Source organism: Mchenga conophoros, linkage group LG5, assembly GCF_057382185.1.
Source record: "Mchenga conophoros isolate Kocher_MC1m ecotype Shallow Benthic linkage group LG5, M_conophoros_male_GT1.1, whole genome shotgun sequence".
Classification (NCBI taxonomy): domain Eukaryota; kingdom Metazoa; phylum Chordata; class Actinopteri; order Cichliformes; family Cichlidae; genus Mchenga; species Mchenga conophoros.
In genome coordinates, this window is record NC_140530.1 from 1622199 (window position 1) to 1640628 (window position 18430).

General features: G+C 44.9%; 1 protein-coding gene across 2 annotated transcripts in view; it reads left to right on the top strand.

The window, feature by feature from the left end:
• sypl2a (synaptophysin-like 2a) overlaps positions 1–16724 on the top strand; it is a 37915-nt gene extending 21191 nt beyond the window's left edge. For both annotated transcript variants that reach the window (XM_085272808.1, XM_085272809.1), the window contains exons 4-6: positions 1016–1214; positions 1479–1649; positions 16109–16724. In XM_085272808.1, the coding sequence (XP_085128934.1) occupies positions 1016–1214; positions 1479–1649; positions 16109–16234 (496 nt within the window). In that variant the 3' untranslated portion in view covers positions 16235–16724. The remainder of the gene's footprint in view (positions 1–1015; positions 1215–1478; positions 1650–16108) is intronic.
• Positions 16725–18430: the final 1706 nt, after the last annotated feature.

An 18430-nucleotide genomic window follows, 5' to 3' on the forward strand; every position in this document is an offset into this window, starting at 1 on the left:
AAGATGGAAGCAGGAAGCTCCTCCCACACATGAACAGTGGCTTGCGGAGCTCATGAGGATTTTACATTTAGAAAAGATGAGATATACATTGGCAGGTTCAACCACCAAATTTCTTAGGGCATGGCAGCCATTCTTGATGTACATGGAAACATTTAAAATGACCACCTTATCATGACCGGATGCCATATCTCTATATCACTATCATAGTTAACTGTACACTGAATGTCCCTTATACATTTTATTTTCCTATTTGTTTGTTGTTGTTTGTTTGTTTTTTGTTGTTTTGTAGGGGTTTCTTTGGTTTGTTTGTTTGTTTTTTCCTTCTCTATTTCTGTTATCTTTTCGGGTATTGTAAATACTGAACAGCAAACTACTGTATGTTCAATGTTTTGTTGTTAACATGCTGCTGTGACTGAAAATAAAATTTATTAAAAAAAAACTGTCTAAATTCTTCCATCTGTAATAAAATGATCAGCGCTGCTGCTTTACCAGGTGTAACTATGAAGTTTAACATCCATGGAAACAGGATTTATTACATTTAACAGAGTTAGAAGTTAGCAGGAAGTTGGCTCACTAGCTTCCACCTAAACATGCTGCATTCTCTATGCTGTTTAATTATTCATTTCAATAAAGAGCTTTCATTTCTTAGCCTGTTCATCCCAAGCAGACACAGTGGAGGACTATTGGCACAATGTAGCATATCACATCAGGAGAGTTTCCATTTGTTTCCTCATTTAAAAAGAACAAGGGGGCCACACTTACAGATGTTGCACAGATGACAAATTTCTTGTAAGAAAGCTGTCAGTTTCCATACTCCAGTCCCTGTAAACTGTGTAATGGAGTGGAGCTGAAGGCTTACTCGGAGTCTCTTTTGATGAATCCTTTCTTTCCTCTTGCATTCCTTGGATAGAAGAGTAACTCAGGTGAGCAGCTGTGTTCTCTGAAGTCAAATAATAAAACCAGATGTGTTGGGAGCAGCGGGTGAATGTGCCTTCTTTCTCTCTAATTTCCTCAGGTTGGCAATGAAACCGTATTGTCTACCACCATCATGTAACGGCTCGTGCACTGAGACCTATCTGCAGGGCGACTTCTCCTCTTCAGCACAGTTCTTTGTGTGTGTTGGTGTGTTTGCCTTCCTTTATTGCACCGCCACACTCATAGTCTACCTGGGCTACCGGAGCGTCTACCTGCAGACCAGCCGTGGTCCCGTCATAGTGAGTACACGTTTTGTAGAGCAGTGAGCATGTGGGTGCTACAGACGGAAGGTTTGCTGCATGGTAACAAGACGACCAGTGTTACTGGCTTCATCTTGGAGTGGGTTTAATGGCTGATGGGTGTAAGCATCGGAGAAAGCTTTGTCCTCCTCTATGCTGCTTAAGTAAAAATGTTCACATCCTATAATCTGCAAATGTAACTCCACATCAGTGTGTCATTGAAAACTATACATGCATACATTGGTGAGCATTTGTGTTTGATAGGACCTGCTGCTGACCGCTGCCTTTGCCTTCCTCTGGCTCGTGTCCTCCTCGGCCTGGGGCAAAGGCCTGACCGACGTTAAATATGCCACTGACCCCAACCGCCTGGTGCAGTTGTGTACCAGCTGTAAAGCAGGAGAGTTTCCTTCCATGGGCAGGCTCAACGCCTCTGTGGTAAGTGTTGCTTACAAAGGCTTACATCGATGATATCAGTGATAGGGCTACGTTTACGGCAAACATGTAAAAAGCATGTTCTTGTAAGAATATGAAGCAAAAATAAGTCTGTTTTTGTACGTGAGGCTTTGCTCAACTGATGCTGATGTCGAAACATGTGCAACAAGCTGTTTGTTAAATAACTCGTTGCTGGTGCAGTAGGATGCATCGTGTACTGAATAACTGTAAGTCCTGTCCACAGGTCATGAACTCGTTCTCAACAGTCACAAATGTAACTCAACATAGCTCGTATTTTTCTACAAATATGCAGGTGCTTGTTTGTGTTATTGAACACGATGTTAGTTTTAGAAAAAAATGGTACTGAACAAAGACGAGCTTCAGATTGTGACTCTTACAGTACCATAGATCTGTGGAACAACAAACTCTCACAGTTTTTCCGGTTTGAATTTTGTAAGGCGCTCTGAGTAGGAGGCCATTCAGACCTTTAGATGGTTTGTTACAGCCTAGTGGACCAGGTCCAGTCACTGATGCTTCTTATAATTCATGTAACGTTTATACACAGGAAGAATGAACCAACAGAAAACACAATGAAGCAAGAAACTCTGGGTAGGCAGGTGTTACACAAAGATAAGGGAATGAAACCAGACGTGCACGCGGGCTGTGCAAACAGGCCAGGTTAGTTTAGCTGGATGTTCCTAGCAAACTGTTTGAAAAACCACTCAAAAATGCACATTTATCACATAGGGGAGAGACTTTACCAAAGGTTTCATTGAGTTTTGTCTTCGAGTAATGGAGTCTATGCAGAGCCTTAAACTGAATGAGCCCATACCTGGAGAGGCTCAGCACTGGCTCAGGCCCCTGTGGGAGGGGCTGCATTAACCAGCACAGTCTTTGACAAACTGGGAGATCAGATGTTTAGATTTTGGTTGCTTCAAAAAATAGAATAGAAATGGAAACTCTGATTTTTAGGTTCAGCGTTAAGATCAGGGATGCACCCCCACATAAAATGTCTAATTCGATGATAACAAAAATGCGTCGGACGACAGCTCAGAGGACCCAGCTTTCTTAGAGTCCCAGGGTGGGGTGCTTGAAGCTGCTCCACCCGGGGACTCTGTCGTCCTACTGGTAGACTTCAACACTCATGTGGGCAACGACAGTTAGACCTTTAGGGTGAGACTGGGAGGAACGGCCAGCCTGACCTGAACCAGGGCGGTGTTCTGTTACTGGACTAGTGTGCAAAGTGCAGTTTGTCCATAACAAACACCATGTTTGACCGTAAGGCGGTCCCTAAGTGCACACGGCTCCAGGACACCCCAGATTTATACGTTCTGGACACTGGAGTGCAGAGAGGGGCTGAGCTGTCAGCTGATGACCAGCTGCTGATGAGTTAGATCAGGTGGTGGGGCAGGACGCCGCACAGAGCCGGCGTATAGTGAGGGTGGGTCGAATGGGTTCGTACTGTAACTGGTTCACATTGAGTACATTAATTAAAATCAAATTTAGACTGAAATAAAGTCATTTGATTATATTAATATAGCACAATGTTTAGTTAGCTTTGCACAAACACAGCTGGTAGAAATATCCTCAAAATGTAAATAAATGTAGTCCTGGAACTTTTACCATGGCCACAGAGTTCCTGTAGGTGTACTGTGTGGTTGCCCCAGCATCTTTGTACATGCCAAAAGTATTCAACCATCTCTTTCCAGATCATTGGATGAAGGTGTTTCACCTTCAACCACGTTGTATTAAAACGTGGCCTGATTCTTGCAGCATGCAGTCTTCAAACAGGTGAAGAGATGGCTCGCTCTCAGGAGTGTATGATACGATGCCACCTGTGCAACAAATCCAGCTGTGAATATTCCCTGCTACCGTCAGCTGTTAGTGGTATTATAATAAAGTGGACGCGATTGGTTCCCAATCAGCTTAGCCACAAAGCGGTAGGTCAGGTAAAATCACAGTGCAGGGTCAGCAGATGCCACCGAGCTTCACCGAGCTTCATGTGGCCTGCAGACTAGCTCGAGATCAGTGTATAGAGAGCTTAATGGAATGGGTTTGGCAGTCATGGCTGAGCAGCTGCACCCTAGTCTTACATAACCAAATGCAATGCAAAGTGTTGGATGCAGTGGTGTAAAGCATGTCACCACCAGACTTTAGAGCAGTGGAGACATGTTCTCTGGAGCTACAAGCCACCAAACCCAGGCTCATCCATTGGACTGCCGGATGGACAAATGTGACAAGTGTTTGGTAGACGTGTGAAGAATAATGCTTCAGCATACCCAGACACTTTGGAGAATTCAATGTTCCCAACACTGTGGGAAAACGTTGGGTTATCATCCTGTTCCAACCTGACTGCACACTAGTGCACAAAGCAAGGTGTCTAAAGCTGAGCGAGCTTAATGTGAGAGAGCCTGACCTCAGATGACCTTTGGGATGAGTTTGAGCCGACATCACTGTCTGACCTCACGAGTGCACTTCTGGAAGAATTGTCCAAATTTCCCATGAACATGTTGGTAAACCTCGTGCACAGCCTTCCCAGAAGAGCTGCAGATGGTGGGCCGATACCATAGTCAACCTGTGGATTAAAGATGCACATGCATGTGAAAGCAGACAAGCAAATATTCTTGGCAGTTATATCGTGAAGTGTTGGAAGCACCGCTGTCACCAGCTCATTGCACTGACCTCTAGCAGGCCTGTCAAACTTGTACAAAGGTATAACTCCCTATGTCAGTTAGTAATGGCCCGTCAGCATGTGGGAGCCCACTCTAGCCCTGCTGAGAATCCATGCAGGCAGGGGCGGGACTTTGTTTTGATGGGCACACTGTGCAGCCAATCAGCATGTATGTGCATGTAGCACAGAGCCATGGCTCAGTGTCTGAACGTGCTGTTGTATTTCTGAACCACAAACAAGCAGAAACTTTGCACCTTTAGCTGTGTTCATGTGTTCTACAGCTTGTTTACTGATGAAGCCGTCTCTTATTCATACTCCACAAAGTCATGAAACACTGAAACGTTTCCTTTGCACTACAGAAAGGAGCGTTTTGCTTACAGTTTCATCTTCACACTGACAGAAAGTGTGCTGTGTGTGGCCCACCGTGTAAAATGACCTGTTGGGATGTGTTGTGCTTCACACGGACTCTGCCTTCACCAACTAGATGCTCATTGTCAGGGAGATCTGACTGACTGATGCATGTGGATGACAGAAATATAAAGCAGGCTTGTGTTAGAGACACGCAGAGCTGCGATCCTTGTGAAGAAGGCTGCCACCAAAGCTAGCTTTATTCTCAGCATACCTAACGTCTATAATCTTGTCTTTATGTTAGAATTGTACTGATAGCACAGGTCTGCAGCCAAAAACCAAGCTTTTTGACTGGTCTCTCATAGACTTGTACTGAAACCGGGAAAAAATTGCATGTGGTCAGATAGATTAGATTTTTCCTAACAGCCGCCCTCTGCTTTCATTCCTGCTTTGCACACTCTTGGCTCTCTCTCCATGAGCTTCATGAGGTCGTCACCTGAAGTGGTTTCCAACAGTCTGGAAGGAGTTCAGAGATGCTGAGCACCTGTTGGATCCATCTCATCCCAAACCATCTCAGTGGGTGGAGGCCAGGCCTCCATCACTCTCCTTCTTGGTCAAACAGCCCTCACACAGCCTGCATGTGTGTTTGGGGTCATTGTGCTGTCCTGGCATGTGGCTGCAGGATGCTGTGGTAGCCATGCTGGGGCAGTCTGCCTTCAGCTTGGAATAAATCCCCAACAGTGTCCCCAGCAACACCCCCACACCTCACACCTGGTCCTCCATGCTCCACAGTGGGAACCAGGGCTGTGCGATATGACCAAAGTCTCATATCCTGATATCAGACATCCATCGTCCGGTAACGATATAAATCACAAACATGTAACATTTTCTGTAAAGTCTGTGAATCTCGGGCAGCTCGACCTGCGTGAAGTGTTTCCAGCTGTGCGTCGTGTAGCTGAGTCGAGTGTTTTAACGATGCATGAAACGACACGTTTAGACACAAGTTGTAACGGCGCCGTTTTCTTTGTGAGTATTTATTACACGGCGTGCTGCGGGGAGAAGCCTGTTCTAACGTTTGAGTCTGAGCTTTATTTTTTAGCACCTGGCGTCTTTTTTACTTCTCATCCATAAATAATCTGCATCTTTTATGTGATTCAGTTTATTTTGAAAAGTCTCAACAGGATCTTAAACTTTATTCTGAAAGGTTTATGTGGAACATAAACAAGCGGACACGTGATGCTGTTACTGTCGTTGTTGCTAACAACAACACATAAAAACAGGCGCTTGTCGTCCGTAGTGTGGTTGTATTAAATCTAAGACAGAGAGACCTTTAATAAAGCCGCTACAGTGACCATCAGAACATGAAAACAGCTGGAAACAGTTTATTTTGCAACAGCACCAAACAAACGATAGCGTAAATGAAACGATGGATGTTTATATCGTTATATCGAACAGCCCTAGTGGGAACCATGCATGTAGAGACCATCGTGCACCTTTTCTGCACAAAGACACGGCGCGTGGAACCAAAGATCTCAGCTGTGGACTCATCAGACCAAAGCACAGATGGTCTAATGTCCACTGCTTGTGTTTCTTGGCCCAAACAAATCTCTGCTCTTTGCTTGTCCTCAGTCGTGGTCTCTCAGCAGCTGTCTGACCGTAAAGGCCTGATTCACAGTCTGCTCTGAACATGCAGAGATGTGTCTGCTGCTGGAGCTCTGTGAGGCATCCATCTGGGCTCTGATCTGGGCTGCTGCTAACTTGGCTGTCCTCAGCAGCAGAGGGACTCTGGGTCTTCCTGTCCTGGGGCGTCCTCGTGTGGGACAGTCTCATCGTGGTGCTTCATGGTTTCTTCGACTGCACTCGGGGACACATTCCAAGTTTTAGCAGTTTTACAGCCTGACTGACCTTCAGTTCTTACAGTAATGCTGCTGTTTCTCTTTACTCAGCTGATTGGTTGTTGCCATAATATGAACTCTAACAGCTGTCAAACAGAGCTGTCAGCTGTGCACCAACCTGACTGCTGCACAACACAACTGATGGTCCCAACTCCATTACGAAGGCAACAAATGAGCCCTGACAGGCTCACCTGTGAGGTGAAACCATGTCAGGTGACGACATCACGAAGCCCACTGAGCAGGCCGAGGGTTTGCAAAAAATAAAGAAAAGGCGTGAGACCATGGAAGCTCTTTCAGAGAGCAGCGAGACTGACACATTTACAACAGAACAGTGGGAAAGTTGTTCTCCAGCTTTGAGCGGTCGATACAAGGCTGACATACTTCAGGGCTTCATCTGTCACTGAACAGTCAACAGCTCCAAGCATCACTGTGTCGAGTAATGAGATCAAAACGTCCAGACAACAACAGCACAAAGGAAGCGCTCACTGGTTTCCTTCTTACACATGTTAATGTAGCTGCACGCAGTATTTGCTTGTTTGCTTTTAAAGAAAGTTGTGTTTACATGACATCAAATATTTTAAGGAAGAAATGTCCTTGAATTGAAAAATAAGTTACAATCCCATGAAAACTAAATCAAATGGAAAGCAGGTGCTACAAGCCGGTCCTCTGCTTCGTGTCAGGCTTTCGCACAGAAAAAGGATTGCCCCCTTCATCCGTCCTTTGTTTGTCACACAGATTTGTTACACAAACATGACGCCGCACATGTAAGAAGCAGTTTCCATTTACTGCACTGAGAAATCAGTGAAGGAGACACAACATGCCGTCAGTGGCGTTCCACAGCCGTGAACTTTGTTAGGTCTTGTGTTTCTGTCAGTGTGTGACCCTCAGACTCGCCTCATCACTGCAGCAGCCAGTCAGTCTTTGTTCTTCAGCAGGCTGCCGGTCAGTTCACCTGCATCCATGTCATGTTGGGGCGACTGTAGCCCCGGATAGAGCGAGTTGTCCTCGGCTCCTCCAGCCTGCGAGCCTAACCTGTTGCTCCGCGATGCTTCCTCGTGGCTGCAGTGTTAATGTGAGAAACATGTGCTGGTGTGAACGGATGAATGGGTGTTCAGCTAGAGTAGAAACGTGCTGCATAACAGATCCTTTAACTTTACGATCGTAGCTCAAGAGTTGGGAGTTCGTCCTGTAATCGAAGGTTGCCGGTTCGAGCCCCGGCTTGGACAGTCTCGGTCGTTGTGTCCTTGGGCGAGACGCTTCACCCGTTGCCTACTGGTGGTGGTCAGAGGGCCCGGTGGCGCCAGTGTCCGGCAGCCTCGCCTCTGTCAGTGCGCCCCAGGGTGGCTACACTGTAGCTGCCATCACCAGTGTGTGAATGTGTGCGTGGATGGGTGGATGACAGGTTGATTAAAGTGCTTTGGGGTCCTTAGGGACTAGTAAAGTGCTGTACAAATACAGGCCATTTACCATTTACTGTAGATTTTTCTGTTTTAAAAAAAGGCAGCTGGTCTTCACGTTGAAGCTTCTGGAACAGACCACCAGCTACAGCCTCTTACGGCACTTCCAGTAAAAGGTGCTGCTGTTTTGGACACTAGAGAAACTCGTGCTGCATCCACTGTGTCAGTGGCTCCACATTAAACACAAGCTGAGCACTACAGAGTCGTGGCCCAAGCCATCCAGGATGTTTTTAAGATGACAGAGTTACTGGATTGATGAGGTTACACAGCTGTTTGTACCCTTGAGTACCTGCTTAAACCTGTGGCAGGAGAAACAGACTGTCCCATGGTGGGATGGTGTTTCAGGCTGATATCCAGACACCTGAATGGATCCCAGTGCTGTGCTGTCTCTGTGTATCCAGCCTTGGAAGAGCCTGAGGCTCAGAGCTCATTCTGTCTGACACCAGGGGTCCTCCAGCTGTTTAAAGAAGACCACAGCATGCTGCTGCTGCTGTTAATAATGACATCCTCATTGCCCAGTTTACGGCTCAGTGCTCCTTTGAGCTCACCTGAGAGTTCATTAACCTGTCGTGAGGGACTGATGCAGGTTCTCAGGATCTCCAGGGACCTCTGACTTTCTTTCATAGTGACTGAATGAACAGCTGTGCACACGGTCCTCACTACCTCGTTCAGTTTGATATCTACGGTGGCCCCTAGAGACAAAGCATGTACAAACTCCAAAACACAACGGAAGTGCTCCAGGACGCTAGGGGCAGTGTTGAGCTCGATTTGCAAAATAAACGGCAAGTTGGTTGCAAACACATGGGCTGTGTGGGACGGTCTAGCAACCGTGATACTAACCGCTGGAAACGTGTCATACAACTGTGGTTGACATTAATGAAGGAGAACAGATTTTGTTCATTTGTTTGTTTCTACACGAGCTCTGTGTGATTAGTTATCTGAGGCTGAGACCACAGGACTGTGAACATGAGTGTTGGGCTTCATTTCTGTGCTGAACACTCATTTAAGATTAGCTGATGTTGTTCATGAGACTAAAGTCATCTCACTGTGGTAATGTAAATATAATATGGACAATATTATAGTTCTTAACATTGTTAGCTATTACAGCAGTGAACATGAACTCCGTGTCAAACACTGAGCTTCAGTAAAGATTCAAGTTGCAGTTATTTATATTTCCTGTCACCTTAAATCTTCACTCAAGTATCTGTGACAGTGTGTATACAGATGTATCATATATAAGAGACAAATATTGTTCTTTTAATGTGTTGGTACTAAATTTGGCTCATTGCTTACATATATGTGTAAAAAGCAAATGTAGGAGCTGTGATAACTGTGTCTGATAGAATGAAGAGTAGACTGATAGATGAAATATTCCTTTATTGGGTGAGAAAATCAGACCATGTCATAACTGCTGTAAGTCACACAGAATAGATATCAGAGCCTTAAACAGGCTGACGTCTGCTAAATGGGTCAAACTGGGCAGAAAGTCTACAAACACATAACATCCTTATAGAATATGATGTAACACTATAGATCAACTTAGCTCAGAATATATAAAGCATATAAACAGTTACAGCAATATGATGCAACAAACACAGCAGCTACTGATCCAAAATCCTCAAAGCTTCATAGAACTGAAACCAACATTTATTTTAGCTCCATCCTGCTGCTGATACAGACTTTAGGTTTCTGAACATTAAACTTGTTGCTGCCTTTCATAGTGTGTAACTTGAAGGCCCTGAGTACTCTGAGTACTTTCTCCCACACTGGAAACACTGGGATGATCACATTATTTGAACATTACCTAATAAGACTGATTCAGCACAGACAGTTATGTTAAACTTTCCTAGCAGTCCTTCACAAACAGGGAACAGTCTGTCTATTCTCTCCATCTGTCAGCTGCTGCTGGCTCTTCCTCCTCCTCTTCCTCACACACTGCTGAGTTTGTCCTGGTGGATCATCAGGGGTGCAAAGCCTCACAGATGATGTGCAGCAGTGGGTCCCTCAGTCTGTCCTCACTCTGGACACTTGCAGTCGTCACACATGGAAATCAAATGTGTGATAAGCTGCAGGATTCAAACACAAGTGTAACTTATAAACACATGTTCATACTTTTATTCCACAATCAGAGAGAAAGAAACAGAGAGAGAGTGCAGGACAGACAGACAGGTGACAGTCTCAGGTGTACACACTGCTACACAACAGCACAGAGAAGCAGGATTTAGTGTTTGTGTTATTACGAGTGTAAACAAGAAGAGTTCCAGATGGTGCAGTGGACACATGTGTGACTGCTGTGATTAAAGCATCTTTCTTTCAGCTTAACGAGTGAACCGTCAGCTCGTTCAAACACACGTTAAAGTGCGTTTGGCTCGACACCACCGAACAGAGGCAGCAATATAACACAGCTAACATTAACAGTGCAGTGGATCCTGCTTGTGCCGTGATGTTCAGGACTGCAAACCGAGCAGCATCACTGACTTTCAGCTTGTTGTGTTTGTGGATATATGACTGACTTTAATTATCCACAAAATCATCAGAGTCTCTGTAAGATTAAGGTCGACTATTGAACGGCGTATATTTAAAAGTAAAGGCTTTAAAACAAAGTAAACGCTGAAAGTACAAACATCACTAATGTCACATAACTTTGCCGACATGTGGCCAACAGCAATGTTTTAATGTTCTTCATTATTAAACATTTGCACATAAATAAGTGACGTCATATTCAGTACTTACTTCGGAAAGTTCACTCTTCGGCCGCTCCGCTTCCACTGTTTTTTTTGTGGGGTTTTTTCCCGCAAAATTATCCACACCCACCGCCGCACTATGAAGTCTGGGATACAGTGGGGCAAAAAAGTATTTAGTCAGCCACCGATTGTGCAAGTTCCCCCACCTAAAATGATGACAGAGGTCAGTAATTTGCACCAGAGGTACACTTCAACTGTGAGAGACAGAATGTGAAAAAAAATCCATGAATCCACATGGTAGGATTTGTAAAGAATTTATCCGTAAATCAGGGTGGAAAATAAGTATTTGGTCACCTCAAACAAGGAAAATCTCTGGCTCTCACAGACCTGTAACGTCTTCTGTAAGAAGCTTTTCTGTCCCCCACTCGTTACCTGTATGAATGGCACCTGTTTGAACTCATCATCTGTATAAAAGACACCTGTCCACAGCCTCAAACAGTCAGACTCCAAACTCCGCCATGGCCAAGACCAAAGAGCTTTCGAAGGACACCAGGAAAAGTATTGTAGACCTGCACCAGACTGGGAAGAGTGAATCTACAATAGGCAAGCAGCTTGGTGTGAAAAAATCAACTGTGGGAGCAATCATCAGAAAATGGAAGACATACAAGACCACTGATAATCTCCCTCGATCTGGGGCTCCACGCAAGATCTCATCCCGTGGGGTCAAAATGATCATGAGAACGGTGAGCAAAGATCCCAGAACCACACGGGGGGACCTGGTGAATGACCTGCAGAGAGCTGGGACCAAAGTAACAAAGGTCACCATCAGTAACACACTACAACGGCAGGGAATCAAATCCCGCAGTGCCAGACGTGTTCCGCTGCTGAAGCCAGTGCATGTCCAGGCCCGTCTGAAGTTTGCCAGAGAGCACATGGATGATACAGCAGAGGATTGGGAGAATGTCATGTGGTCAGATGAAACCAAAGTAGAACTTTTTGGTATAAACTCAACTCGTCGTGTTTGGAGGAAGAAGAATACTGAGTTGCATCCCAAGAACACCATACCTACTGTGAAGCATGGGGGTGGAAACATCATGCTATGGGGCTGTTTTTCTGCCAAGGGGACAGGACGACTGATCCGTGTTAAGGACAGAATGAATGGGGCCATGTATCGTGAGATTTTGAGCCAAAACCTCCTTCCATCAGTGAGAACTTTGAAGATGAAACGAGGCTGGGTCTTCCAACATGACAATGATCCAAAACACACCGCCCGGGCAACAAAGGAGTGGCTCCGTAAGAAGCATTTGAAAGTCCTGGAGTGGCCTAGCCAGTCTCCAGACCTCAACCCCATAGAAAATCTGTGGCGGGAGTTGAAAGTCCGTGTTGCTCGGCGACAGCCCCAAAACATCACTGCTCTCGAGAAGATCTGCATGGAGGAATGGGCCAAAATACCAGCTACTGTGTGTGCAAACCTGGTAAAGACCTATAGTAAACGTTTGACCTCTGTTATTGCCAACAAAGGTTATGTTACAAAGTATTGAGTTGTATTTTTGTTATTGACCAAATACTTATTTTCCACCCTGATTTACCAATAAATTCTTTACAAATCCTACCATGTGGATTCATGGATTTTTCTTTCACATTCTGTCTCTCACAGTTGAAATCAAATCAAATCACTTTTATTGTCACATCACATGTGCAGGTACATTGGTACAGCACATGTGAGTGAAATTCTTGTGTGCGAGCTTCACAAGCAACAGAGTTGTGCAAATACAATAATGTAAACAAGCAAAATACAAGAATGGCTACATCTGAAACTAATAAATATATGTACAATATATAATAGTGTATGCATTTCTGGATGTGTATACTAAATATTTTTCTACGTGTGTGTGTGTGTGTGTACACATTTTACAAATTAAATAGAGTAAACAATAAATAAAATATATAAAATAAATAAAATATATAAAATATACAGAGTTGAATATGTGCAAAACAGTGGCATTACTGTACAGTGTGGAGTGCATAATGTTGAAGTTCCAGTAGTGAAGCTGAGGTGTCTATGACGTGTTCAGCAGTCTGATGGCCTGGTGGAAAAAGCTGTCTCTCAGTCTGCTGGTACGGGACCGGATGCTGCAGAACCTCCTTCCTGATGGAAGCAGTCTGAACAGTTTATGGCTGGGGTAACTGGAGTCCTTGATGATCCTCCCGCTTTCCTCAGGCACCGCTTCCTGTAGATGTCTTGGAGGGAGGGAAGCTCACCTCCAATTATCCGTTCAGAGCACCGCACTACTCGCTGGAGAGCTTTCCTGGAGAGTTGAAGTGTACCTCTGGTGCAAATTACTGACCTCTGTCATCATTTTAAGTGGGGGAACTTGCACAATCGGTGGCTGACTAAATACTTTTTTGCCCCACTGTATGTTGGGCCATGAAGTCTACACCGACCCATCCTTAAAATTCAGGGAAATGAAGGATGCATTTGAGGGCCGCATTTCGAGCAGCCTTTGAATTGGGACACCCTTCGTCATGTTGCTGTGATGTAATCGACCTTAAAATGTGGCCTTTAAGGCTGCAAACCCTGAATTGGGATACAGCCCAAATCCGGTCATTGGTACTTCCTGGCTTGTGTAGTTACTAGGTAACAAAAGCTCAACACTGCCCCTAGCGTCCTGGAGCACTTCCGTTGTGTTTTGGAGTTTGCACGTGTTTTGTCTCTAGGGGCCACCGTAGATATCAACTGTAAGAGGTTGTGGAACAGGGAGTGTTCACCAGTTTCCCAGTGAGCCTAAGCAGTAACACACAGGCAGTCCCAGTGGTGTAATCATGTACAGCGAGAGGAATCTGGTCAAACTGGGTCCATGGTTGTTGTTTTTCAAATGAATGCAAAGGTTCATAAGTGGTGTTTGTGGTGCTTCATCGAGCCCTGCAGAAGGTGAGAGCGTGTAAAGGCAGCAACTTGTTTTTACGTGGCCGGTCATATCAACTTTAATATGTTCAACAATTAACAGCAAACGCACAAACTGTGTGAAGTTCACTCAGAGATGGAAAAGCTCAGACAGATGGGACAGAACAGGAAGAAGAGAGGTTGTGTCTCAGTCCTACACCGGGAAAATCCTCATGTATGTTTGTTTGTTTGTTTGTTTGTTTGTTTGTTTGGCCCCCAGCTGTAAAAGGCTGATGTCATCAGCGGGTGGGAAAGCATGGCAGCTTGTGACTGAACTAACGAAGCGACGTTTGATGCCGAGGTGAATGTGATAGCTGAGAACAGGAACCATGCACCTGCTAAAGGTCACATCTCTATATGGACTTGTTTCTTTCATAGTGGGAAACATCCAGCAGCCTTTCTGTTATTGAAATACTTTGTGGGATATAAAGCTGACCACAGTAACGCTGTGCTGCTATAGTTGGGTTACATAAAGGGTAGCACAGAATATGGAGACATGATGCTCATGATCCAGCTGCATATCAGCTGCTGTGCTGTTAGCTCAGCCAACCAGGAGAACTCCTGAAGCGTGTTTGCATCTTTGTTTGAATGAAGTTGTGTAAGATCAGTAAACCTCAGAGCAGCAGCAGCAGGGTCAGCTGATCACAGCTGTTCAGTAGAGCTGGGCGATATGAGATTTTTTCATATCACGATATGTTTTTTTCATTTCAGGCGATAACGATATCTATCACGATATCAGCCAAATAACTATATTTGTAAGATTTAAATGTGCCGTTGCTCACAAGTAAAATGTGAAATAATCAGCAGCTTGTTTTTAAATATTTATTTCCCATAATAAGTTCAACAGGGTAGATGTACTTAAGGAACATGAGACTTTTTCAGATAAATAAAGGCAAATATTGCAAACTACACAAAAGGCAGCCGCTAAAGCGTTTAAGTTTCAAAATAGAACAAACGAAACAGACTAAACTGTCAATTCCACTTAGAAACAAAATATTAATTCTAAAAATAAATCTTAGTTTGTTTTACAGAAGAACAGACAAAACTGACTAACTTTTGTCAACATCAAATAAACTGAGAACTAAAAGGAAATTCTCAATCTCTCCTTGTTGTATAGCTGAGCTTTTCAAACAGTTTTAACAGTTACTTTAGTCTGACAAAAGCCGAATGACGAATTAGCGCTTCCAGTCAGAGACTGAGGCTACGTCCACACGTACACGGGTATTTTTGAAAACGGAGATTTTCCGTTTTCGTTTTAAAAAATAATCCCGTCCACACATAAAGGCAGAAATGAAGGAAAACGCTGCTATGAACATGCCAAAGCAGCAGGTGGCGCTAGATTCCTAACCGTGCAGAAATGTTGGCCAATCAGAAGTCTAGAAGCCTCGGTGGGAAAAAGTAAACAAAGCTGGGGCATAGAAGCAGAACCGAGTCGTATGTGTGGAGGGACAGTAACTGTGTGTATATGTAAGCATTTAAACACTGCAGAGAGTAGAATTAACAGTATTGTAGAAATTCATTTCACCGAAACAATAACGTGGCGCACAGTGTGACGCATGCACCAGTTTATTGTATTTCCAGACTTGCTTTCGGCACAATTTACAGTGCAGCTACTCTGTTTTTGTCAGACTTGAAATAGCCGAAATACCTTCACACTACGGAGCTTCTATGGCTCTTCCGTTCGACAATCTCTCCGGCATTGGAACCATCATCTGTTTTCTCTTCGGTCACGCTCGGTTGATTTTTCTAGTCGGCACACTCATTTCCTCCATTACCCGCTGGCTGCTTCCCAAACAAACACACGTGCGGCTTGGCACTTGTGCTGTACGTAACAAGTCACGCGACGTGACGCTGCGGCTGTGATTGGTTCGGCTCTGCGCTACTGAATTTGGATTGGCTGACCTTTTTTTTTTTTTTTTTTTTTTTTTTTGAGGACAAGAGCGGCGAGGTCTATCGCGATAGCTTAATTTCTCTATCGAGTAAAAGTTATATCGCGATACATATCGTTATCGTTCTATCGCCCAGCTCTACTGTTCAGGTTTAAATGTAAAGTCAGCTTCAGTCTGTTCACTATCAGTAAAACTGAAACCGCTTGTGTTCCCCTGCACCAGTTTACTATATCAATATAAAGGTTCAGCTGGCTTTGCTGATGGAAACGTCTTCAAACAAGCTGCTTTGGACTTTTTCACTTGTAAAGAAGTATTTCATGTGTTATGTTTAAAACCTCTGCATAGGACTAGGCTGCAGCAGAAGTTAACTCCAAACAACGACACGTTCTCTTTAAATGTTGTGTGAATGAGTGTGTTGAAGCTGTAGTTACTGAGGCCAGCTCAGTCATCTTTGATTTAAGGTAACAGTTTAGCTCACGGCTCTTTTGAAATGTGGCAGAAATGTTTTTCTGTCTTCTTTTTCTCATGTTTTACATTTGAATGTCATCACTTGTGTTTTCATGTGTTTCTGCAGATTTTTGGCTTTCTGAACCTGATCCTGTGGGCAGGTAACTGCTGGTTCATTTACAAGGAGACTCCGTTCCACAAGGTTCCTGCCCCCCCCACCACCATGCAGGAAGGCGGAGCCCCGGGACCCTAATCATGTAGTTAGGGTTCCCCAGCACAGCCACGCACCCTTAAAGAAAAGCTTGATGTCCCACACTGATGTAGAGAAATCCCCCCAGTGAAACACTGGTCTGTAGCAGCCCCCTCCAGCTTTAGCGTGTCAGGACCCTCAGCTCACATCCACAGGTGGCAGCTCCCAGCAGGGCCCCTCAACATTTGTTCTGGAGATTCAGCACTGCAGCTGCTGTTGCATGCTGCCTGAAACAGTCACACTACAGTCTGCTGTGTTTGTGAAGCCTTGCATCACTGCAGGCTGGTTACACACTGACTCCAGGAGCTTTTCAGGACACTGTGTTTGTCTCATTGCAGTACTATTACACTACACTGTACTTTAAATGTCTCCATGTAACACTAGTAACATTATTTATGTTTGGCTCTGATGTAATTACAGCGCACTGATTACTGTTTGTGTTGTTGATGCTGAATTTGTGTTGATGCCAAAGGAGAAAAAGCCGTGACTGAAATATGTTCTGTCTCCTTCATTCGTATCACTGGGGTGAGCTCGTATTAGTGCAACACTGGCACACACATCGAATGAACTGATTTCATCCTCTCAGTGTGGAGAGAGTAAACAGCTAACAGATCCTCTGCTTATTGAAGAGTTTCAGTCAGGTTTCAGAGCTCAGCACAGAAACGGCTTCAGTGAAGGTTACAGACGATCTTCTCTGACAGTGGACTCATCTCTGTGCTTGTCCTGCTCGACCTCAGTGCAGCGTTCCATGCTGTCCACCATAACATCCTATTAGAGCGATTACAGCATGAATTAAGTGCGGCAGTTTCATTTATTCCTGACGATGGGAGTCACACGCTGAGCTGCACTGCTGGGACCAGTTCCTTTCTCCTGTGGCAGCATCAGCTCACTCAGAGACATCCATCCATTCTTCCTCTTCTTCTTCTTATCGGGGTCGTGGAGGGTGGAGCCTCTGAGCTACCACAGGGCGAGAGGCCCATGGACTGATTGCAAATATGATGCAGGGTTAACACACAGAGACAGCCTAACTCCACCTGACTGTGGAGGGAAGGCGGAGTACCTGGTAATAACCCGCACAAACACAGTGAGAACATGAAGTCCACACACACTGGTGGGTGGTGGAGTCGAGCTGGAACAGTGCTGAGCGTTCGAAGGCGTAGCGTGCGGTTTCATTCCTGTGCAGATGATATTCAGCTTTATGTATCGGTGAGTCAGGTAGACCTGGATGGACTCTAACTTCAGATCAAACGGAGGTTGTTGGAGAAACATGGTACCTGTCAGATGCTCACTCTGGTCCAATCGAGCTGTCATGTGAAAAGGCTGATTCCTCAGCACAGTCCTGTTTGGCACCATGTGAAGCTTGAAACAAGCTCCTTCATCAGCTCAGAGCTGAACTGGCAGCTTCTCTGTACCTCAGCTGCTCTTTGTGTCTGTTTGATCAATAAACATGCTCTCTGCTTCTGGCCATTTGTAAACATAATGAAGAAAACCTAGAATAATGAAGCACACACTCTTTTAATAGGTTGGGAGTGTGCCTGTGCTGTGAGGCCCTGCCTCCCTGTGCTTATGTGCAGGTGCATTATAACTCGTGTTATAATGAAACTCCAGGGCTAGAGTTGCTCATGCACTGCTGAAGCAATAACACATTAGTGTATTTGTTTTTGATTTAGGAGCAGGCAGTACATCCTCGCTGCTTCCATGACTCCCAGTATGTCACAGACTGGTTCACCAAAGATCTGACCCATGATTCACTTCCTTAGACCACTGAATCAGGCACAGAAGCAGCGATGCACCAAATGGAGCCGGGACATCACTGATCACGTGCCCTGCTCGTCTGGACAAACCAGGCCTAGGCGCAGTGTGCAACGACCAGCGCTAGCCTGTAACAGTGTGCATATGAAAGCACTGTAGAGCACTGCTTTGTTCCATTTTTGCAGTGTGTCTAAGGTTAGAAACATCCTGTCTTTCAAATGATTCTTTCACAAACAAAAAGCTTTTTTGTGGCCTCCAGTTGGCTCAGAGGTCGTAGTGTTTGTCAGCAGGTGGATATAAGCGGAGGTACTTCTGCCTGCTTTGGTTACTCACATTTTAGCACATCTTTGCTCTTCCTCTGGTCTGTGCTTCAGTTCAGGGCTTCCTGGTGCTTCATGATGTCGTCTGTTCGTGTCCACGTTTGTATTTCAGGTGTTGACGCCACCT